The sequence below is a fragment of the Paramisgurnus dabryanus genome, chromosome 12, assembly GCF_030506205.2.
Source record: "Paramisgurnus dabryanus chromosome 12, PD_genome_1.1, whole genome shotgun sequence".
In the NCBI taxonomy this organism is placed as follows: domain Eukaryota; kingdom Metazoa; phylum Chordata; class Actinopteri; order Cypriniformes; family Cobitidae; genus Paramisgurnus; species Paramisgurnus dabryanus.
The window spans coordinates 13,608,574-13,631,917 of record NC_133348.1 but is presented as its reverse complement, the minus strand read 5'-3'; the positions used below and the strand labels follow the sequence as shown (position 1 = coordinate 13,631,917).

General features: G+C 37.0%; 2 protein-coding genes across 3 annotated transcripts in view; one reads left to right on the top strand and one right to left on the bottom strand.

Moving 5' to 3' along the window:
* Nucleotides 1-1,204: 1,204 nt before the first annotated feature.
* On the top strand, nt 1,205-4,079 carry arpc5b (actin related protein 2/3 complex, subunit 5B). Its single transcript, XM_073811398.1, has 4 exons — nt 1,205-1,475; nt 2,463-2,534; nt 2,640-2,816; nt 2,942-4,079. Exons 1-4 carry the CDS (start codon nt 1,335-1,337, stop codon nt 3,002-3,004), a joined length of 453 nt encoding a protein of 150 aa, XP_073667499.1. The 5' UTR covers nt 1,205-1,334; the 3' UTR covers nt 3,005-4,079.
* Nucleotides 4,080-6,416: 2,337 nt separating this feature from the next.
* The window catches only part of hmcn1 (hemicentin 1), a 125,119-nt gene continuing 108,191 nt past the window's right edge, over nt 6,417-23,344 (bottom strand). Inside the window, exons 81-107 of one of the 2 annotated variants that reach the window (XM_065268379.2) lie at nt 22,297-22,566; nt 21,827-22,017; nt 21,530-21,743; nt 21,193-21,327; nt 20,889-21,079; nt 20,695-20,776; nt 20,289-20,558; nt 20,022-20,192; nt 19,656-19,826; nt 19,409-19,579; nt 15,405-15,575; nt 15,152-15,322; nt 14,785-14,955; nt 14,378-14,524; nt 14,060-14,197; nt 13,851-13,972; nt 13,435-13,672; nt 13,215-13,277; nt 12,989-13,108; nt 12,426-12,560; nt 11,918-12,031; nt 11,712-11,837; nt 11,311-11,439; nt 10,273-10,635; nt 7,929-8,048; nt 7,593-7,719; nt 6,417-7,504 (exon numbers count right to left, since the gene is read on the bottom strand). In XM_065268379.2, coding sequence (XP_065124451.1) covers nt 7,138-7,504; nt 7,593-7,719; nt 7,929-8,048; nt 10,273-10,635; nt 11,311-11,439; nt 11,712-11,837; nt 11,918-12,031; nt 12,426-12,560; nt 12,989-13,108; nt 13,215-13,277; nt 13,435-13,672; nt 13,851-13,972; nt 14,060-14,197; nt 14,378-14,524; nt 14,785-14,955; nt 15,152-15,322; nt 15,405-15,575; nt 19,409-19,579; nt 19,656-19,826; nt 20,022-20,192; nt 20,289-20,558; nt 20,695-20,776; nt 20,889-21,079; nt 21,193-21,327; nt 21,530-21,743; nt 21,827-22,017; nt 22,297-22,566 — 4,688 coding nt within the window. In that variant the 3' untranslated portion in view covers nt 6,417-7,137. The remainder of the gene's footprint in view (nt 7,505-7,592; nt 7,720-7,928; nt 8,049-10,272; nt 10,636-11,310; nt 11,440-11,711; nt 11,838-11,917; nt 12,032-12,425; nt 12,561-12,988; nt 13,109-13,214; nt 13,278-13,434; nt 13,673-13,850; nt 13,973-14,059; nt 14,198-14,377; nt 14,525-14,784; nt 14,956-15,151; nt 15,323-15,404; nt 15,576-19,408; nt 19,580-19,655; nt 19,827-20,021; nt 20,193-20,288; nt 20,559-20,694; nt 20,777-20,888; nt 21,080-21,192; nt 21,328-21,529; nt 21,744-21,826; nt 22,018-22,296; nt 22,567-23,344) is intronic. The other variant, XM_073811397.1, reaches the window with a different exon arrangement.

Here is a 23,344-nt window from a genome sequence, read left to right as displayed (position 1 = left end):
TTAAATCTGTTAAAAATTGGATGAGTCTTTCGATACCTTGCCCAAATTACCAGTTAAATTACTAGTTATTACAATAAAATTAAATTGCATCGTTTCTTAAACGGTGAAACTTTTATAACAGTGGTCCACTTCATTCGGCGCTGTTAACATCGATCGGGGGTATGACATCAAAGTATCAATCGCTCTCGCGGTGCTCTGATGTCATTAACAGAAAGTCTTCTGTCGCCCTCTACTGTCAATTAACGGACATTTAAATAAAGGTTCGCGCGTGTCCATTTTTTATAATGGTAGTTACTTGTTGTTGAAGGTCTTCTTTTTTTTCCCTTACAAAATTAACTTATAATTAAGGCCCCATTTCACCCAGTTTGTAGCGGTTGGATGTACTGTAGACTACTAATAGACAATAAACGTCCTAAACTGTATTTCAGTAGCATTTAAAGCATTTTACATTAACTTTGTGATTGTTTAATACATCACACACAGCTTTATTATGCATTAAACAGACGGACAACACTTATTGAAAAATGTATTAATATTATTTGTATTACTTTCTAGGTTACATTATTCACATCCACAACCACACACAGTACTGAATGTATTGAAATCCTTGGTATGACTCTCTGCACAGAATACAACAAAACTGTTTCAAATATAAAAACATAAATCGCAGTGTTTCTGTTCATACATGGAGCCTTTTGTTTAATACTGAACTACACGCAGCTTGTGACTGACCACACACAAAAAGTAACAACAACATTCCACAAACACAGTCTTAGACCGCCCCCTAGTGGCGCTAACATGCAGTAGCATTATGAGTGTATGCAATAAACTACATAAATGAATAACGTAAGATAAAGAGAAGAGGGTTAATATTAAGAGAATTGTCACACAATAATAAAATTGTAAAAGAGAATGAAGAATATAATTAATTAATCAATTAAAATATAGCACAGGGAACACACTGCTAAAAATATAGCTTGAAGTAAATAAAAATCTATACTCTAATAAACTCATATACATCGTATAAATACGAGATATTGACTATATTTAAATTATTTTTTTCTGTACTGTTTTTGTATATTGCTGTGTTTTTCCTGTTCCTTGGATTGAGTAATTTATTCTGATAGTATGTGTGTCAGTATTTTGTTCAGTAAACAGTACCTTCAGCAGCCGAAAGAAGTTGCAGTTCATTGTTGTATGGCTAGAGGGCGCGCTATGCGGAAGTGATTGAAGAAGCGCCCACTGGATTCTGCAGGAGCTCAGCCGTCAGACTGCTTTATTACAGAGGACTATTATATTATCCAAAACATATCATATTAAGCATCAACTTCGTCATGTCGAAAAACACCATTTCCGATCGTTTCCGGAAAGTGGACGTGGACGAATACGACGAGAACAAGTTTGTAGACGAAGAAGAGGGAGGAGAAAATCAGCTGGGTCCAGATGAGGCAGAAGTGGATTCTCTCATCAGACAATATCCTCTTATTTATTCACCCGTATGTTGTGCATGATCTGAAATAATCTTTCATAAATTTTCATCTTTCGTTAGGATGCCACGTGTGATTTATATTTGCTTGAGAGCTGAGTGAATAGATGATTTGCTACAATACGTGTAATTATTAGTTTTAACGGGAATTCGGGAAAGTGTAAAGAAATTATTAATTGCAGAAATGCATTTTAAATAATTGCTTTTAGACAGTAGAGAGAAAACGATTTTATGTTGATTTTCAGCTAATATTGAATCGACATCACATGCACTGATTTGTCAGTCATAGCAGTTGCCTGATACAGCAGATGACCAAGACTTAAGCGCAAGACAAACAAAGGAAATTATGTTTTAACTTCTGACTGATTCCGTACATCGAATGACAAACACGTCCAATGGCATGCAATTGTCAAACCATTTAATAGTTCTAATAATACATGTAATGTGATCTTTAAAAAATATTATCACAGCAACATGCCAGCTGCCTTGTGTTAACCACGGTTGTCTAATGTTGTATTTACTGTACAAATAAACAACCGCTATATCAGCATAGTTTATGTTCAAATGTCTGAAAATGTTGAGACATGTCTTAACATTCCAGACATTTTTTCTGCGAAAAGAAGTTGCTTTAGTACGTTAGTAACGTTGTTTTAGGTTGTTCAGATGTTGGTAAATATTTTAGTTTTTTTTAGCAACCACTGTGGTCGTATACTATACCTTTATTTAGTATAAGGAAGTTGATTTCATGTCCTTATATGTCAATTCTGGAGCACTTGCAGCCCATTTCCTGTTTCTAAGTAATGATATTTTATCTCTGATCATCTCTTTTTCAATCATGTTCAAGTATAAAGCATGTCTATAACCCATTGTGAATACGTTAAAGCTGTCTTATTACTTTCTTCATACTGTATAGTTAGATATAGTTAGTTTATAAATTGTGTTATTCCTGTGCATTTCCTTAACTTCCCTCTGCAAAGGGAACCTCATGGGTGCACTGCAGGCAGTGTTAAAAAACCCACCAATCAACACAAAGAATCAAAATGTCAAGGTAAGTCATGGCACAATCATACAGATTTTACTTTTATTTGAATTGTACTACTTATGTGTACTACTTACTTTATGCAGAAATGATTTTCTTGGTTGTGTGTTGTAGGATCGTGCTGAAGGTCTGGTACTGAAGGTGCTCAGTTCCTTCAAAAGCAGTGATATAGAGAAAGGAGTTCAGTCTCTGGATAAGAATGGAGTGGACTTGCTGATGAAATACATTTATAAAGGGTTCGAGAAACCATCTGAGAACAGCAGTGCAGTCCTGTTGCAGTGGCATGAAAAGGTAAGTGTTACTCTTTTCTGAATATTGATTTGAGTTTGGATTCATGATCATATAAAGGCAGTACTTATATACCTTAACTGTTGTTTTGGATAAATGCTAAACGCATGAATTAAATGCCTCCTCAGGCTCTCTCTGCAGGTGGAGTGGGCTCCATCGTGAGGGTCCTAACAGCCAGAAAAACTGTGTAAACTGCAAGGCAATTACCACAGTGAACAAAGAAATAAAAACCCAGTGGCAGGATATCTTGCTGAGACCCTCAAAACAAAGCGATGACCTTCTAGAGGGTGCTATAAAGGACTTCTCATTATCTGATTTCTATATTAATAACCGGCTGCTTTTCTTCTCTTTCATACGGTATCGCCCTTTATTTACTTTATCATTTAGTCCACATGACTACCCATAGCTTTATATCACTCTTTATACTCTCACTTCCTTTACAAAACCACATAGCAGATCTATTAGCTTACCGGTAGCTTCTCTCAGGAATACTTTTATATACTCTTCTGTACTGTGACTTTTAAAGTTTTATCAAAAGTTGCTTACCTGTACTATACATCTGTTTTAATGTATGTTTTAAGTATTAATGTTAATATAGGCTACTTACTGTACTACTCTGCATGTGTTGGAATGACCTGAAATGATTGAAGATGGGATGGACCTGTGTGTTTTCTTCACATTGCCTGTGTTGGATAAAGATGATTAATTTCTGATGCATTACACCTTTTCGTTATGGATCTCCACATTTCACCAGACATCATCCCTAAGTATTAACTGACCATCACACAGGTTCAGCTAGCTAAAATACTGAAGTCTGATTAAACCTCAAACGTATTCTGCGAGTCTTATCTTTGAAACAGCGGTTTCTCCCATCTGACATTTACTTGGCAAATTGAGAAATTTCTTTAAAAGTCACTGACTTTATTAACTCTATGGTCTTAATGTATCTATGTCTGCATTTCAAATGGCAACATTGCAAAGCACTTGTTGGCCATGGACTGTTGTACGTGTGTGTTAGAGGATTTGTCTGTATCCAGTCGTGTGTCAGGAGGTTTTTAAGCCAATGATGTTGAATGCAACAAAGCTGATTGCTTGTGATCCAGTCTATTTTGAGAAATTACACTTGATCACAGGGACCTGGTATCTAATGCAGTAACAATGGCAAAGTGCAAACGCTCAATAAACCAAACTAATATAATGACTGCCTTACAGAATATTCCTTTTTTAAGTTTATGCTTTTGTGATTTAATAAAAAATACCTGTATATCTTGATTGTATTTTCATTAACATTCTATACAGTAACCAGGTAAAAAAAAGTGCATTAAAATAATACACCTTAACCCTAAGGCCATTTTTGTTTTAATTTTTGTTGTCTTAATTTGGCCACAACTTTCTCTGTGTTTCTGCAAATGGAATGATTTTTGGTGACAAATTTTATATTTAGACATATTTTGAGAAAATGCTTTGAAATAAAAAACCCAATATACAGTGGGAAAATTTACTACCCTTTCGTGTACAAAAAAGCCACTAAATTAAACGGCTGTAAAAATGTATCAAATAATTTTTTTTGCATAAACTTGTTAAACTACCAATTGTTTAACTAAAATGCATCAAAGACAATGTTTTTACTAATCCATGACATGGCCAAGACTGGTAAAAAATGGAAAAAGTCCAGTCCACAATCACTATTGAAAATCAGTCATTTGTGCATTTTTTCCCCAAATCGGTGGCATCACTTATGAACTTGGCAAAGAGTTAAAATCATGGAATTTTTGTAAACATTTGGTAGTTTTGATCAGTATTGAGGGTGATTAACAGATTTATTCAAAAAACTGAAAAAAATCTGATAAATTTATACAGCAGTTTATTTTAGTTACTCTAATTTAGTTTGACAGCACGCCAAATACATTTACAAATTTAATCTATCCAACTTATTTGTAAGTGAGAACTCGTGAACAACCCGAAAGGGAAGTGCATTTGAACAACCCACAAGGGTTAAGTACAGTAAGTGTACTTTTCAGTCATTTTGTATTTTGCTTGCTTTGTGTATGCTTGTGCATTGTGCAATTGTGTATGCTTTCTTCAATACCTACAGTACTTACAACATACATTGTCACAATGTAACATACCATATGTTACAATAAAATAAACTTAAGGCTGACGTTCTTACTACTCACTGTTATTCTTTCCTAAAAGACTATTTTAAAAGACAAAGTACTTTTCCTTATACCAGGACCTATAAAGATCACTGCAAAAAATGACTTTCTTACTTAGTATTTTTGTCTTGTTTTCAGTAGAATTATCTAAAAATTCTTAAATTAAGATGTTTTTTTCTTGATGAGCAAAATGACCTAAGTAAATAAGTCTAGTTTTAAGACAAATAATATACTATTTACGTGAAATTGTCCTTAAAACAAGCAAATTATCTGCCAATGGGGTGAGAAAAAAAAACTGTGAAATAAGATTTCTTTTTTCTTTAACACTTAGTTCAAGTTAAATTTTCTCACCCCATTGGCAGATATTTTTGCTTGTTTTAAGCATAAATTCACTTAAATTGTTTTTTTTTTTGTCTAAAAACTAGTATTATTTTCTTAGGGCATTTTGCTTACCAAGAAAATACATCTTGATTTAAGAATTTTTAGATATTTCTACTGAAAACAAGACAAAAATACTAAGTAAGACAGTCATTTTTTTGCAGTGATGTTAATATACAATTTAGTGCAAAATAGTGGTCTTATAAAGTTTAGTCATACCCTGAGTGTAGTTATTTATCAAGACATCTGATGGTAAATGACTAAATACGTTAAAAGGCTCACTTTTAACCTAAAAAAACTAAAAAAGAATTTGGGACTATTTTATTCAAGGTCTAAGGATGCAAGAAACTAAATAATAAAATGGAAAAAAATAATTTCAAAGAAAGCACAACATATTAAAGTTTGGCAACTAGGTAGGCTTAAGCTTTTTATTTTTTAATTGTTAATTTAATTGTAATGGATGCAGTTAGTATATAAAAGCAGAATAATAGTTCATCTTAGCAGCAAAAGGTAAAAATAAATAGATATGAGATTGATGAGATTATGCAAAGATTATGGTGTTGCCTGTACATGAATCATTCCAATATACTCTTTCATCTCTTTTTTTCAATCTCTAAACAGACACATTCCTTAATAGAGGATAGTACTTTTTTATATATATATATAAGTGAATATTGTTTACATATTATGTTGTTTTGTCTTTTAATGCTGATATGAGTTTCAAATTGTCTCCATTTCAAGATTTTTATTAACATCACGAGAATGTTGTGAAACAGTAAATTTACACTTTTTGTGTTTGATAAAATAAATCCTGCTAAATGGAACAAAACATCGCTTTTGTTAATTGATTAATTTATTTAGCAAGCACTGATAGTGCCTGCGATTGCATCTTTTTATACTTTGAATAGTTTTAAAAGTTTTGTTTTTTCCTACACCCCTATATTTCTTTCAGTTGTGCTGAAAAAGTTGGTGTTGATTGTTTTTACAAACTTAAATTAGTTTCTTAAATCACAGAAGGTAGCTTATTGTTTTTAACCGATTTTCTCTAAAATTAATGTACTGTAATGAATGGATTGTACATTTTTATTGATTTTTTAAAAAAGGGAATATTACAAAGTATTGCAAATAAAAAACCCAAAATACTTATATACATATCATGAAAATAGAATACACCTTGATTATGAAATAAAGTTACAAAAAAATACTCCAAACATGTATGAACCTGTAATGATAATGAGAGCATCACTATTTTGTTTTGTTCATTTTGAATGATTGTCATTACTCTCGTCTAAAGGTAGTGCTTACCTGAGGTGGACTTTTCTTGTATTTTTACTAAATGTTTTTGTGGCTCAACCCCAAACTTTTGTTAACACATGAATCAAATCAGCAACCAGATGGAATTGATCTTTTGTAATTCAAGAAAATTCCAATAAGTTAATAGGCAGAATTATATGCAAATTCCTGTATTTGCATATTCCTACCCCACCCACAGTTCTGTAAAGCTTACCGTACAATCTGAAACAGGATTCCTGCAGCCAAAGAAAAATCCGTAAAGCTGTATTTATTTAGCTCTCCGGTGAACCTCAAAGAGCGGCATTGTCTTTCTACAGGACCCTGCAACCCAGCCTATGACCTTACACGTCAACGTGAGTTGTGAGTATCTCTTCAAGTGGCGGATCTGATGCTACACACTCCTGCATATACACACACACAAAGACACACGCTCCTCAGTCATGCATGTACAAAACCTGCAAAGTTCTCAAACATGAGCTAGATGTAATAAAGTGCTCTCAGTAGGGATAGGCTGAGACGGCGATGTAGACGATGAAGGTGGTCTGATACTCGATTCCTCCGTCGGCGCTGTAGGAAAGCGCTCGCACCTTCACGCGGTACGTGTGAGGTTCACGCAGCGGCCGGGTGGTGAACAGAACGCCTTTGAGGTTTTCGTCCCGCAGGGCGAAGGGCAGTGATGTGTCCTCGTCGACCACTAAGAAGGAGGTGCGGGGGTGGACGACTCCATCCTGAGTGTAGGCGACCAGCCGGATGAGGTCCTGATTTGCGGCGATGCCAAAGGGCAGGGACAGCAGCTTGTACTCCAGTGCATAGGGACTCAGGGTACACTCCAGATCATTGGGAGGACAATTCTTCAAGCAGAACCTGAAGTAAAGAGTAGAGGTTACTTACAGTTTATAATAGCACTACTAAAAGCTAAGAAAACAACCAATAGCAAGACAGAAAGGCTCACCCTGTGGTTGGATCTCTCTGGAAGTTGGGAGGGCAAGGTGTGTCGATGCACTGGTAATTTCCTCTCATGTTGAAACACATTCGGTTTGCACCACACTGAATATTCTGCTCCAAGCATTCATCTACATCTGTACATATGAAGATGCAATGCATTTTAAAGGCTTATACAGTATTTGTTAAAAATAATTATAGAATTAGGAGTACACTAGCACATGATTTGTGTATTGGGGTCCAAACCTGCTAACATGGCAAAAAAAAAAAAACACAATTTTATACCCATTCCCTTTTTAGAGAACTGAACCCATCCTATTTTGAATGTATGATGGCTTTTTCTTACCTTGGCAGGTTTTGCCATTGGTCATAAGGCGATAACCACTGGGACACAAGCATTTATGGCTGCCTGGTGTGTTCATACACTCATGTTGACACGTATCCCTTTGCTCACACTCGTTTATATCTACACACACAAAATCAGAAATTTATCTAAATAATATTATATAACATAACTTATATTTGATGATATAGTTTTTGTTTGCATCATAGCACCAATTCCCTATAGAGCTCCTGCAGTTGACGTCCCGCAGCCTAAACTCAGCCCTTTTGGCAGGCAATCGCTTAAAGGGACACTCAAAATATGTTCATTTTTCAGCTCCCCTACAATTAAACATTTGATTTTTACCTTTTTGGAATCCATTCAGCTGATCTCCGAGTCTGGCGGTACCACTTTTAGCATAGCTTAGCATAATCCACTATATCTGATTAGACCATCGTGCCAAAAAAACCCAAAGTTTTAATATTTTTCCTATTTAAAACTTGACTCTTCTGTAGTTACAATTTATACTAAGACTAAATTTTAAAGTTGCGATTTTCCAGGCAGATATGGCTAGGATCTGATCTGATTCTGTTGTAATAATCAAGGACTTTGCTGTGGTAACATGGCTGCAAGAGCAGCAATGATATTACGCACTGCCCGAAAATAGTCCCCTGCCATTAAAAGTTACTAAGAGCACTTTATTTGGCAGCTGCGTAATATCATATATATATATTTGAACAGCAATTGAGATAAAACAACCAAGCATTTTTTTACTATGTAAATGATAAAACAGACAAAGCCTATACCATACAACGGATATAACAATTATAGGCCTATATCATAATGGGTATGACTGCAGTATTGACCACACTGCAAAAAATGACTTTCTTACTTTGTATTTTTGACTTGTTTTTAGTACAAACATTTAAAGATTCTCAAAAATTACCTGCAAAATTAGTTTTTAGACAAAAAATATCACATTTAAGTGAATTTGTGCATAAAACAAGCAAAAAAATCTGCCAATGAGGTTTTCTTGATTTTTTTTTATTAAAGGGAAACACCACCGTTTTTCAATATTTTCTTACCTCAACTTAATATATTAAAGGATACTCATTTTCAATATTAAACTATGTTATTACCTTAACTAAGAAGAGTTGATACATCCCTCTATCATCTTAGTGCGTGCACGTATGCGCAGGGGCGCGCTGCGACACTTCAATAGCATTTAGCTTAGCCCCATTCATTCAATGGTATCAAACAGAGATAAAGTTAGAAGTGACCAAACACATCAACGTTTTTCCTATTTAAGACGAGTAGTTATACGAGCAAGTTTGGTGGCACAAAATAAAACGTAGCGCTTTTCTGAGCGGATTTAAAAGGGTAACTATATTGTATGGCGGAATAGCACGTTTGGGAGTACTTCGACTCGGCGCAGTAACACTCTCCCTTTCCCATTATGAGAGGGAGAAGGGGAGCGGATTTTTCAGGCGAGTTGAAGTACTCCCAAAAGTGCTCTTCCGCCATACAATATAGTTCCCATTTTTTATCCACTTAACATATCGCCACGTTTAATTTTGGGTCAGCATACTTACTCGTGTAACTACTAATGTAAACTATGTATCTCTTTAAATAGGCAAAAACATGGAAGTGTTTGGTGGCTTCTAAATTCATCCATGTTTGGATCCTATGGAATGAATGGGGCTAGGCTAAATGCTAACACATTCACAACGCATTTGTAAAGATTAAGTACACGCATTGATAAAAGATAGTTATGTATTAATTCATCTAAGTTGAGGTAAGAACATAGTAAAATTGTCACGGTTAATCCGTGTCATGTCTTGTCTCTGTTCCGATTGTTGTCACCTGGACATTCACTGATTAATTATCTGCCTTATCATCACACCTGTTTGTCATTTAGTCTGTGTGTATATATACCCCTGTCTTCTGTTTGCTCAACGCTGGATCATTGTCATTACTTCCCTGTCTGTTCCTGTTTGACTTAGGCTACCTGTTTGTTGTTTTACTCCTCATGTTTTGTTTCTTATTTATTATTAAATATTATTCATTCACTGAACTCTGCGTATGCGTCCTACTTCCTGTTTCCCAGTCACAGTGGTGTTTTCCTTTAAATGTTTTAAGAAACAAAAATCTTACCCCATTAGCAGATTTTTTTACTTGCTTTATGAACATATTCACATAAATTTGATATGTTTTTTCTGAACACTAAACTTATTTTCTTAGGTCATTTCGCTCATCAAGAAAATGCATCTAGATTTAGGAATTTTTATATATTTGTACTTAAAACAAGATGACAACACCAAGTAAGAAAGTCATTTTTTTGTAGTGCAGTTTATGCTTTTGTAGTTACCTAAACACCGGCCCTTTATTGCCCTGAATCCAGAGGGGCAGATATTAGCATCCCTACGACCGCGTGAGAGGTTACTATGTGGTCTGCTGGCTGCGTAATGCTCCCCGATAGGGACATAAGAATTGTAGCTCTGGGAGGCCAGGCTATGGTAGCGTTGCTGGTAGGAGCTCCGATCACGGGACGACTGGGAGGTTCTGTACCCAAATGAGAAACTCTCATAGCCGGGCAAGCGCTCCAGTCCGGCACAAGACTTTCCATCACCCAGCAGTTGGAGCCCCGGAGGGCAAAGACACTTGTAGCTGCCGGGGCTGTTCACGCACCGAAAGGCACAGGGCACTGGTACCAGCTCACACTCGTTTATGTCTGCTCTCAAAGCAAGCCCAACACACAGAAAGAGAAACGGAGGAAAGAGGATAGAAATGAAGAAAAGAAAGTTGAGATGAAGATCAAGGGATGAGAAAAAAACATTGGGGATGAGTAACTATCCCTTAATAACATGAGATAAAACAAATACTAGAAGGATTATTTGGGGCATTATTTGGTTTAGGGTGGGTACCAAAATTGCCATTTGAGGACATTCAGAACATGCCTCTGCAAAGCATAGCACTTCAAGGGTGGATTTCAGGCAGGATTTTAAAGGTTACAGGTCAAAGGCGACAGATACAGAGAAAGAAAGGACAGAGTCAAAACATTCGTGCTGGCTTTGCTTTGAGAGTTGAGCTACTTACCATTGCCCATTGTGCTTAATCTTATTGACAGTGACATCTGCTGTATCTCCAAATAGCTGCCTGGTTTGTTATCAGTGGCATTGTCTTCTTAAAAGTACCGCTTGGTTAGTTTAAAAGCTGTGGCAACATAAGCAAGCTGTGCGGAAGGAAGTGACATCACAGATTCTGAATGCTGATTGGTGCTTACAGTGGTGAATAACAGAAATGAACTGCAGTGAAAGAATGAAAGAGGTTAGTATGAAGGGAGCGATGCAGGTTTGCGTTTGCTGGGAGAGGATTAGTTACAGATGTAGGGAATTAGGCTACGTACCAAGGCAGGGGCGACCCACGCCCTGAGAACGATATCCTCTGGGGCAGGTACAATGGTAACTTCCTCTGGTGTTCTCACAGATTTGATTATATCTGCACAGGTGTGTGCCCTCATGACACTCATCAATGTCTAACAAAGGAGTTTGCATCATTAATATTTCAACTTTATAAAGACACCAAAAGTAAAAGTGTAAACTTATTTAACATTTGCAGTGCCAATAAAAATAAACACATGAAAATTTCAAATGCATGTTTAAAATGTGTTTAGGTCAAATTTACCCTGGTGTGTTTTTGTATGTGCTCCATTAATATATATACCACATGTACTACCTTTATTTTTGATGCAGGACAATCAAAACATAAGAAATATTTTCTAATAATAGAAAAACTCTTCACACAAACCTATGCATGTGCCATTGCCTCCTTTGGTCATGCCAGCAGGGCAGAGGTCAATGCAAGTATATCCACCACGTGTGTTTTTACACTGCTGATCTGAGCGACACACTCGCTGTCTGCATTCATTTATGTCTATAAAGAGAGAAAAGGTGGGTTACCGACCCAGCTATAACTGCTACAGCATATTGCTATGAGACGGGTATGTGACGTACCAAAGCAGCGTCGATTCCTGAGCTGGTAGCCGGGCTCACAAGCACAGCGGAAGCTACCAATGGTGTTTAGACAGCGCTGATGGCAAGGGTTCGATTCTTGACACTCATTTACATCTGTGAAAGACATCACAACAACCAAAGCATGCTTTAAGTGTATGCTTGTGTGGCCCTACTGTGTATCTAAGTGCATGGCCATTAAATGACCTACCTACAAAAAGGCGAGGTGCATGATCTTTGAAAACCAATGTTGACATTTGAAATCAAATCACCTAAACAAACACGCCCCTACCCCAATAGAATCTGGGCCTTCTTTTGATAGACCCGCCCCACACATACGCAACCCAGGCATCAATGTTGGTTAGTAGACACGCCCCTAACGCTGATTGGCTAAGAGTGTGTTTTGGTACTCTGCCCGACTCCCTTTACCAAAGTATTTTTTTTTAAATCATGCACCCTGTCTTTAATGGTTGGTTAAGCATATATACAGTATATCAACAATATTGTAAACCTGTGCAGCTTAGCCCATCTGCTGTCCTCCTGAAGCCCCGCCCACAACGCATTACACAGCGATATGAGCCAATGGTGTTCTCACAATCTTGTCCTTCATGACACATGTGGCCACCCAGTGAACACTCATCGATATCTATGATAAAAGATAGCAAGAGTTGATCAGAAATGTAATTTACGTTAAAGGGATAGTTTACCCAAAAATGAAAATTCTGTTATCATTTATTCCCTCTCATGTTGTTTCAAACCTGTATAAATTATTTCTTTGTTCTGATGATCACAAAGGAAGATATTTTGAGGAATGTTTATAACCAAACTGATCTGAGGCCCCATTGACTAATATAGTATTCTTTTATCCTACTATGGAAGTCAATGGGGCCTCTGATCGGTTCGTTTACAAACATTCCTCAAAATATCTTCCTTCATGTTCATCAAATCAAAAAAATGTATACAGGTTTGTAACAACATAAGAGTGAGTAAATGATGACAGACGTTTCATTATTGGTTGAACTGTCCCGTTAATAATATTAAAATCATTATTGCATGTGTTGCGGTGTGTCGGACCCTGGCACGTCTTGCCGTCGGCCGATATGGTGAGTCCTTTGGGACAGGAACAGTAGTATGTGCCAATAGCATTGTGGCAGGTGTGTGAGCAGGGATTTCCCTCTACACACTCATTTTCATCTGCATCAGTAAAATAAAAACAGAATTTCATTGGTTAATAAACTCTGTACATTATAAAATCTTAAAAAAATATCTATAATAAGCAATCAATAACGCCGGACTGTACCTGCACAGTATGGACCTGCTGGGTCCAGTTGAAAACCACTGGGACACTGATTACTGCGCTCCCCTGAATAAGAAAATGAATTTTAATTACAAAGAGGAAAAAATCATGCATTTTGATGAAAATATAGTATAGTTTACTTAAAATTGGCCAACAATATATTCACTGATAAATCATGCATTGCTAAAATGAAATGATTCCCTTATGGATTTGCATATCGTACCTTTAGTAATGGTAGCATGGATGGAAAACTCCAGTCTCTCCTCTAGGGGGTGGTACAGAGCGCTAATGGCTGAGGCGTGAAGAGTCTCCACCAGGTAGGGCATTTTACCTCTGGAGGGGCTATACGTGATGGTGTGGTTCCAAGAGTAAGGCACACTCACCCTGTCTATACTGAACATACGTGTTGACAGAGCATACAGCTGTCCAGCACCAGTCTGGATGTAGTCTTCTGTGTAGTCCTGGAGTAAAAAGAAATTAAATATATTGTTGTGATTAAAAGTGTGTAATAAAATTATTTCTTCTATCGCAGCTTAATATACATTCCATGCTATATCACTAGAAGCACTTCACATTTCCGAGCTATACAGTATATTTGCATATAGTAATATATAAGCAAACTACTTGTTGAGCATCTACCTTGAGGCTAATGTCTGCATTTGGGGGCAGCTGCAGGATGTGTCCATTTACTACAATGTCCAGCAGAAGAGCTCCATCCGTGTCCAGACCCCGCGCCACATGGGTCATTCTGAGAATCTCACCTGTAGTCAAGACAATTAAACACAGACACTGAGGAACATATTCAGTTTTAAAAGATTCCTACACTTAGGTCAGGTGATTCCTCTTACCTGTGGCAAACTCCACCTGGGTCTCTCGTCTGAAGATGCCATCTGTGAGAGTGAAGCCATTGACAGCCTCACCCAGTTCCTGCGCTGTGGTCCAATAGATGGGGTTAAGGATGGAGATCAACTTCCTCATAGCAGGACCTTGAGGTTGAAGAGCAGAACATACATAAGCACACACTATTTTACTAATAGATAAAATAAGCCATACCTATTTTAGCAATCACCATGATATTTTAGGCAACAAAACAATGAATATGTAAATAAATGTTGTAGATTCATAACATTTTGTCTTATTAACTATAGCAGTGAGCAGAAACTTACCCAGACTCCTAGGAATATTAGTGATGGTGGCTTGTATAGTTCTCCCTCCAGTGGAACTGCTAGAGATGGTGGCGTTGAGGATGGCGATGCCGAACTCCATGTCATTAATATTCCCAATGATACTTCCTCTGGCTGTCTGAGGGCCACCTTAAAATGAGAGGTTGACAAGTTTAACTCCACTCATATCTTAAGTAGATACCCAAAGGCAGTGGTAGATCATAACCATAGGTTGAGTTTGGGGGGGCAGAGCCAGTTATGATTTTGCCTGAGCTATGAATGAAATAAAAATAATATAATTCATATTTTCCAGCCAAGCTCAAACGTGAAACTCTGCCTGTCATCCTAACCAAATGCTTAATGTAAAACAAGTTCCTGATGACAGACGATGTACTGTAAGTAAAATGTACCTGGACATGGCTGTATGTTACATCTGGATAACTGGGTGGAGTCTCCTGGGCAGGGGCGGCCGTTGTTAATAGGTGACGGATTGTTACAGAGTCTGACACGTGTCCGTTCTCCACTTCCACAAGATGCTGAACATTCACTCCATGACTCCCAAGAACCCCACTTACCATCAACTTAATACAAAAAGCAAAGACAAATATAAATAAAACATGTAAAATGAGATTATTATTCAAAAACTTTAATGATACAGTATCTATCCGTCTTTCAAGCTCTTGTCAATCATAATCTCTAAGCTACTATAAATAACATCTCTAGAATTTACATATAGGATTTCATGCATGTGTGTATGCTTGTGTACAAGTGCAGTACCAGGGCAGCTAGCTGTGTTGCACTTTTGGATTTGTGAGTCTGATCCAGTACACGCTCTGCCTCCGTTTGCTGGTCTTGGATTGTCACATGTTCTGTAGCGACGCATCTGACCACCGTTACAGGTCCTGCTACAGCTCCCCCAGCTGTTCCATGGACCCCAGTTACCATGTACTATTAGAGAAAATTATTTTTTTCTTATTGCTACACGCATTAAACTAGTGTGTCTGTGTATAATAGAGTTGTGTTTACTCACTGGGACAGGGTTCATTGTTGCAGAAATCAATGTGGATGCCATTTCCCTCACATTGCCGTCCCCCATGTTGGGGGGTAGGGTTGGCACACATACGTGTCCTTTGTCTGGAACCACCTCCGCAAGAAACACTACATGCCCCCCAGCTTACCCATGATGACCACTTTCCATCCACTGTTGAAGAGTGGAAAAAGAATAAGCCAGTGTTGTATTTTTGATTGTTTCTAAAGCTTAACTTCACTCAGAAAAAGTATACACTGGATTTACTTAAAAAAATTAGAAGTATAGTGCCCCATTTTTGCATCCACTTTTTTAAGTAAGTTTTACATGGAATTTTAAGCAATTGCAATTTTTTAAGTAAGTTTTACATGGAATTTTCAACAATTGCAATTTTTTAAGGAAGTTCTAAATGGAATTTTAAACAATTGCAATTTTTTAAGGAAGTTCTACGTGGAATTTTAAGCAATTTAAGCAATTGCAATTTTTAAGTAAGTTTTACATGGAATTTTAAGCAATTTAAGCAATTGCAATTTTTAAGTAAAAGTTTTACATGGAATTTTAAGCAATTTAAGCAATAGCATTTTTTAAAAAGTAGGTTTAACATGGAATTTTAAGCAATTTAAGCTATTGCAATTTTTAAGTAAGTTTTACATGGAATTTTAGTAATTTAAGCAATTGCAATTTTTAAGTAAGTTTTACATGGAATTGTAAGCAATTTAAGCAATTGCAATTTTTAAGTAAAAGTTTTACATGGAATTTTAAGCAATTTAAGCAATTGCATTTTTTAAAGTAAGTTTTACATTGAATTTTAAGCAATTTAAGCAATTGCAATTTTTTAAGTAAGTTTTACATGTAATTGTAAGCAATTTGAGCAATTGCAATTTTTAAAGTAAGTTTTACATGTAATTTTAAGCAATTTAAGCAATTCCAATTTTTAAGTAAGTTTTACATTAAATTTTAACCTCTTGAAAAGCACCCCCATTCTGGCCCGAAACCATGAAAATACCTACTTTCACTAAAAGGGCTGTTTTTACTAAACCATTTATAGCAGGGGTGTCAAACTCAAGGCCCGCGGGCCAAATCCGGCCCGCCCCCTCATTTCATCTGGCCCGCGAGAGTTTACAAATTATGTTAATTATTTGGCCCGCGAGAGTTTAAAGATTATTGTATTGTTATTATAATTTTTTTTTGCAGGTTATTTCCCACATTTATTTTTTTTAGCAGCCATCAAAACTAATTTTTGTCCCGCCAAAGTCTTATTGTAATGTAATTACAGTGATAATGTTGATGATTGCATGAGAAAGAACGAGAAGTGCCCCGCACGCGCACACTACTAGAGTGGGCGTGTCTGAATGCGAACGCTGCAGCCTCTGGAGGTCGCATTTCCAGGATGCATACGTCATCAAGACTGTCTTGTTTCAGAATATTAACAATTATAAAGTTAAATATTATTATTTGTTTATAGTAAATAGTTGTAATATGCGTATGACTTGCGAATGTAATGGTCAGTTAACTTAAATAAACCAGGCTTGATGACGCTGCATATGCGACCTCCGCAGGTTGCAGCCTCTGGAAACGGACAGAATCTGCTCGTTCTTTCTCTCCCTCTCTCGCGCCCGCTCACGCGGATCCAGCAAGAAAATGTTTTCCGTCTCGTGTACAGTAATGTTTCGCGATGTCCAGCTGAGATTAGTTTACAACGCGTCTATTCCCGCTAAATACGCGAACTAATGACTCATCTGAACCGATTACTTTTAATAAACGATTGAAACTATTCATCTGTAGCCTACAACACTGAACTCATGAGACGTCAGTCAATCAGACACTCAAAGCCAGGTAAAAAAAAAAAATCACAGCTTTTTTGTAAAGAGGGCAAGAAATGACAAGTGAGAGTATGTGTGTCTAAAAAATTCATATTGTGGTGGAGTTTTTAAAACTCTTTATTAGTATCTAATAATGCCTCTCATTTTCTGACCTGCACAAAGAAGGATAACAGAATATTTTGAGTGTACTGTACTCACATACAACATGTGTTTTTGTCACCACAATTATTTTTAAAATAATCCGTAGAATAGTTGTACTCTATACACTTTGTCATTATTTGTCTGGGCTTCTACTTTCAAAGATCAATTGAGTTATTAACAAAACCAATAGTAAGCAAATGCAGAGAAATTATGCAATGTACAGTAATAAAAGAGTTGATACATTCATACAGTCGTTCAAATACAACCGGCCCTTTGAGATTAACCGTAATGCTGATGTGGCCCGGGATGAAATTGAGTTTGACACCCCTGATTTATAGTATAAGCATAACTGTGGTATCATTAGATAGAAGACACTTTGAGCTTCGTTTTCCATGTTTCAAAATTATTTTAAGATTAAAAAAAAAAGTTAGAGAGGCTGAAGTACATTGTAATAAAAAATTTTTTGCATAACATATTTTTTAACACTAAAAATCTTAATGATAAATATATGTGTGAAACCTATAAATGCAATGAGGCCAAAGCCACAAGTCTAAAGAAGTTATATTTCACGTTTGAAGTCAATAGACCCAAAAATGAGGTTCTTGCAAGAGTTTTTGTAAGACTAGTGCCTTTTCTAAGTGCCAGTCAGCCACAAAATAAAAGTCTTCATACACGTTCGTTCTTTGTATTGTTTATCCTTATATAAGCGTATAAAATGCCGTATCCACACCAGGAAATAAAGCTTCAAACAAAGATCGTTGAATTCGTGTTCTAATTGGCTACACGTTCTGTCTATCAATATTTTCCATGAAGTCATTGGAGGAACGCGCGAGTCAGATGACGTCACGATATTAGACAGCGCTGTTTGGATATTATGTATTATACTCCCGCCTACTTGTACAATCAAGTTTGAGCGCTGGTTTTGAACGCGAGTGTGCTCTCATATACAAGTGTTACGATGTAAATAGTCCTCAGATTGTATATTATAATCTATTACAAGACGTGCATCTGAAATCTGATGTAAACAATGGAAAATATATCCATATTTCACGGATTATACGCATTTGTGGACAACAGTGGTCATTGGATGTACTTTGTTGGAGAGTTTTTATGGGTTATTCACACATCTGAAACAGACTGGATTCGATTCGCGTTCCTTATACCAGCACAAAGGTAAGGAGTCAGTTTATATTATGCATGTTGTTATCTGGACTTCTGTAATAAAATACTATATTTATGATACTACAGCAATTTAATCTCAAAACGGACACCATACACTGACGTTAAACCCTTATGTATAGTAGTGTTATTATTATTGTTGTTTGTACACAGTAGGCTATATATATATATTGTTAGCAGCATTAAAAAAAACTGACGTCCTTCCGTCCGCGAGCTAGTGCGCGTCGAGAGGTTAAGCAATTTAAGCAATTGCAATTTTTAAGTAAAAGTTTTACATGGAATTTTAAGCGATTTAAGCAACTGCATTTTTTAAAAAGTTTTACATGGATTTTTAAGCAATTTAAGCTATTGCAATTTTTAAAGTAAGTTTTACATGGAATTTTAAGCAATTTAAGCTATTGTAATTTTTAAGTAAGTTTAACATGGAATTTTAAGCATTTTAAGCAATTGCAATTTTTAAAGTAAGTTTTACATGGAATTGTAAGCAATTTGAGCAATTGCAATTTTTAAGTAAGTTTTGCATGGAATTTTAAGCAATTTAAGCAATTGCAATTTTTAAGTAAGTTTTACATGGAATTTTAAGCAATTTAAGCAATTGCAATTTTTAAAGTAAGTTTTACATGGAATTTTAAGCAATTTAAGCAATTGCAATTTTTTAAGTAAGTTTTACATGGAGTTTACATGGAATATGTTTTTTTAAGCAATTGCTTAAAATTCCATGTGAAACTTACTTTAAAAAGTGGATGCAAAAATGATGCACTACATTTAAATTTTTTAAGTAAATCCAGCGTATTATTTTTTTGAGTGTAGTGGAGCATTGGGTTAGCAGCTCAAAGGTTGTGAGATTATCACCAGAAAGCTTACCAGGACAATTCCTTTCATTGCACACTTGTGTCTGACTGTCTAGTCCTTCACAGGATGGTCCTTCAAATGAGGGTGGAGGGTTGTTGCACAGTCGAAATCTTGTCTGCATTCCTTTGCCACACGTTTCGCTACAAGGGCTCCATGGTAACCAAGTACCCCAGTTTCCAGCCACTGACAGATAAGAAGGCTGTCAGACTGACACATACCAACATGCATATGCAGCATACGGTAAGCCTAATTCACTCACCTGGGCACGGCTTTATATTACACATAATGGCCTCCACTGCTTTGCCCTCACAGGCTCTGCCCCCATGTTGGGCATGAGGGTTACTACAGGTGCGCACTCTAGTCCTGTTACCCTGACCACAGGTACGAGAGCATTCTTCCCAGGGAGACCACTCTGACCAATTACCATCCACTGTAAAACAAAGAGGGATAAATCCATAAATAGCAGGTTAGGGAGATTAGTTTCTAATCATTGTTTAATTTCACTTAACGGAGTTCTGGAGCATTTTAGATATTTTCATCATAAATACCTGAAATATTTTCATTAGAGTAATCTACAATTTCACAAAAATTGCTTTACTTAGTCAAAATCAGCATGCAAATTTACCTGGGCAAGGTTTGCCTTTACAGCTGCGCGATTCTGCTGCTCCCCCAGCGCAGTGGCGCCCCCCATTAGCAGGAAGTGGGTTATTGCATTGTCTCAGTCTCCTCTGAACTCCTGTGCCACAGGAAATACTGCAGGCTCCCCACTCCATCCATTCAGAGTAACCTCCATGCACTGTAAAACACACAAAATGTTGTCCCTTATCTTAATGAAGTGACATCATGAACGTCTGAATACTGGCTTAAAGAGTTAAAGTTTAGTTTAGCTTACCGCGAACTGTAAGGGACACACGCACCAGCACAGAACCCAACAGATTTCGGGCTACACACTCATACTCCGCTGTGTCCTCTTTCTGAGCGCTACTGATCCGCAGAGAACCATTATTTAGGATGGTGATGCGCTCGTTACCCAGCAGGGGACGCCCCTGACGGGACCACTCGATAACAGGAATGGGCTCCCCCTCTGCCTGGCAGTTTAGCATCACTGTGAAACCTGCATCTACTACTGTCTCCACTGGTTCTACAGTGATGGTTGGAGAACCTAGAGTACAACGCTGATGTTATTAATATTATTTTTATTGTTTGTTGTTTTTTGTTTATTGTGAGAGTATCCTGTGATGACAAAGTTTAAGTGGTGTCAATGTTTGATATGTCAAGGCATGTGTCTAGACTCTTACTTTGTAAAGTCAATGTGACTGTTCTTTCGACCACACCTGCATCATTTGTGGCCACGCACATGTAATTTCCAGCATCTTCACTCTGTAAGAGTTTAATACATACAATGCATTTTATATTCATAGATAAACTCTTTTTTTATTGGAACATTGAAAAAAAAAAAGATTTTAATTTTGCAGCTGCTGTGTTTTTGTACCACTGTGCCGTAGATGGCTAGAGATCCATTGTCCAGCTGTCGTATACGGTTGGTGATCTGCACACTAATGCCCTTTTTGCTCCAGCGAATGGTGGGCAGAGGGTCACCTCGCACCTCACAGTTAAGTATGGCGTTCCCTCCCAGAGGCTCAATGCGGTTTGAATGAACATCTCCATCTATTATGGGTGGTTCTGAAGATGGATGGAGCAGACGTTCAGGTTTTTAGAAGTTACAGGCACACTTGGACTTAGTCATATACTTATTTAAGTAAGTCACATCCTGTAATAGAAATCAAGATGTTCACCTTTAACATAGACAAATCCCAGAGATTTGATGGATCCTACGTTGTTCTCAGCAACACAGGAATAAGTGCCCGAGTCATCTTTATTCACACGCTCAATCACCAGCTCACTGTAGCCATTACCAGGATCATACTGGACTGTGGGCAAAATAAAAGTAAACCATTTATGTATTACATTATCCATAATCCTGTAAAGAAATCAAACTAAAGCAGCAGTGACTGCCCACTCCCATAATGCATTGCAAATTACATAACCAGGTCTCCCTACTTTTTCTGTGCTCACAAATTGTTTTTATACTTATAACTGCTCTGTACGTCTGAACAAAGTAATGATCTGTACCAGGGATGATATTGTTGTTGAATGCCCATGTGATCTTCGGAGAAGGGATGCCAAGGACCCCGCAGGTCAACATGAGACGCTCTCCTTTGTTGAGCGCCACATCTCCCAGGAGCTCAGTGAAGACTGGATGTGTATGAACAGACAGACTAATGGTACGACTGTCCTGCCCTACTGGGTTGGTGCTGACACATGTGTAACTCCCAGAATCCTCAGGCTATGTACACAGTAAGATGCATTAGGAAACTGCCACGATATTTATGCAATTTTTGATTGGTATTGAATAAATAAAAGTCTGACCTGTGCAGCGTCTATGAGAAGCTCTCCTGTAGGCAGGATTGTGTATTCTCCAGTAGTGTCTGTGAGTGGTATGTCATCTTTCTCCCAACTGATGGAAGGCTGAGGGACACCCTCTGCCAAACAGGTCAGAAGAGCTTGAGTGTTCTCAACCACAGTCAATTCTGACTCTCCACTGCGTATGGAGGGAGGGACTGAGAGAGAGAGAGAGAGAGAGAGAGAGAGGGGGGTTATAATTAAAGGAGATGCATCAACTTATTATAACTCATGTGACCCTGTCTTTAAAATCCAGGCTAAAGTCTCATAATTTTATTATAAGATTAGGATCATCATAGTTTGATTTCTTTTACTGATTTCATTATTTTTATAGATCACATACAGCTTTTTTTTTATACAGATGTCCAACACAAAATTCTATCACAGCCAGAATTTTAATGCTGATCCATTTATTAATTCAAGCTTCTCTGACTCACTTTGTACAATGAGGCCCATCTCCAGACTGAGGCTTCCAGCCACATTAGCAGCGGTGCAGGTATATCTTCCCGTGTCTCCAGGCTGAGCGAAGGCGATCTGCAGCGCCCCTGTGCTCAGAACCCTCTGTCGCACCGACTCACTCAACGGCTGTCCGTCCTTATACCAGTTGATAGAGGGCGTGGGGAAACCCTCTGAGTGGCACTGCAGAGTCACAGATCCATCTAGTGCTACAGTATAGGCTTTGATGTCAGATGTGATAACAGGAGGCACTGCAAAAGAAAAATAATACAGTACTTAAAGCTAAGAGTAAAGCAGATGACATTTAAAGTCCAAGTCAAACATAAGGTGAAATTTCTCGCCATGAATCAGAATACCCTTTGTCAAAATAAAATAGGGTCGAATTTTCTTTTTATGAATCAGAATTTGGCTACAAGGCAGGGTCCATGATCTCTAAAAGCCAGTGTTGACATTTGAAATTACCTAAACAAACACGACCCTACCCCAATAGAATCTGGACCTTCTTTTGATAGACCCACCCCACACATACGCAACCCAGGCAACGATGTTGTGGGACCCGCTCTGGGTGGGATTCAAACTGGCGACCAAGGAGTCATAGGAGACGGGTACGATTACAATCATGCTAAAAGCAATTCCCTTTCGATTTCAATTTAAAAATATTTATTATAATATTTAAATATTTATTAAAAAATATTTATTATAATATTTTTAAACATTATTATAATATAATTATTATATTATATTAATATAATATAATATTTAAAATTAGTAATTATTGTATATTATTTATAAATGTATATATAAAATATTAAAATATGACTATATTATAAATACTGCATATATGACTATATACCTGTTGTTTCCAACCTTTTTAAGAGCAATGGCTACGACAATGAATAAAACAATCTGGAGGGCTACTTTTTTATCCTTTTTTTAGTTTACTCAAATTTTTTTGTTTTACTTGTTGATTTTATTTTATTTTCCTTGTTCATATGTTTTATCATTGTTTAAAATGTTAACATGCAAAAA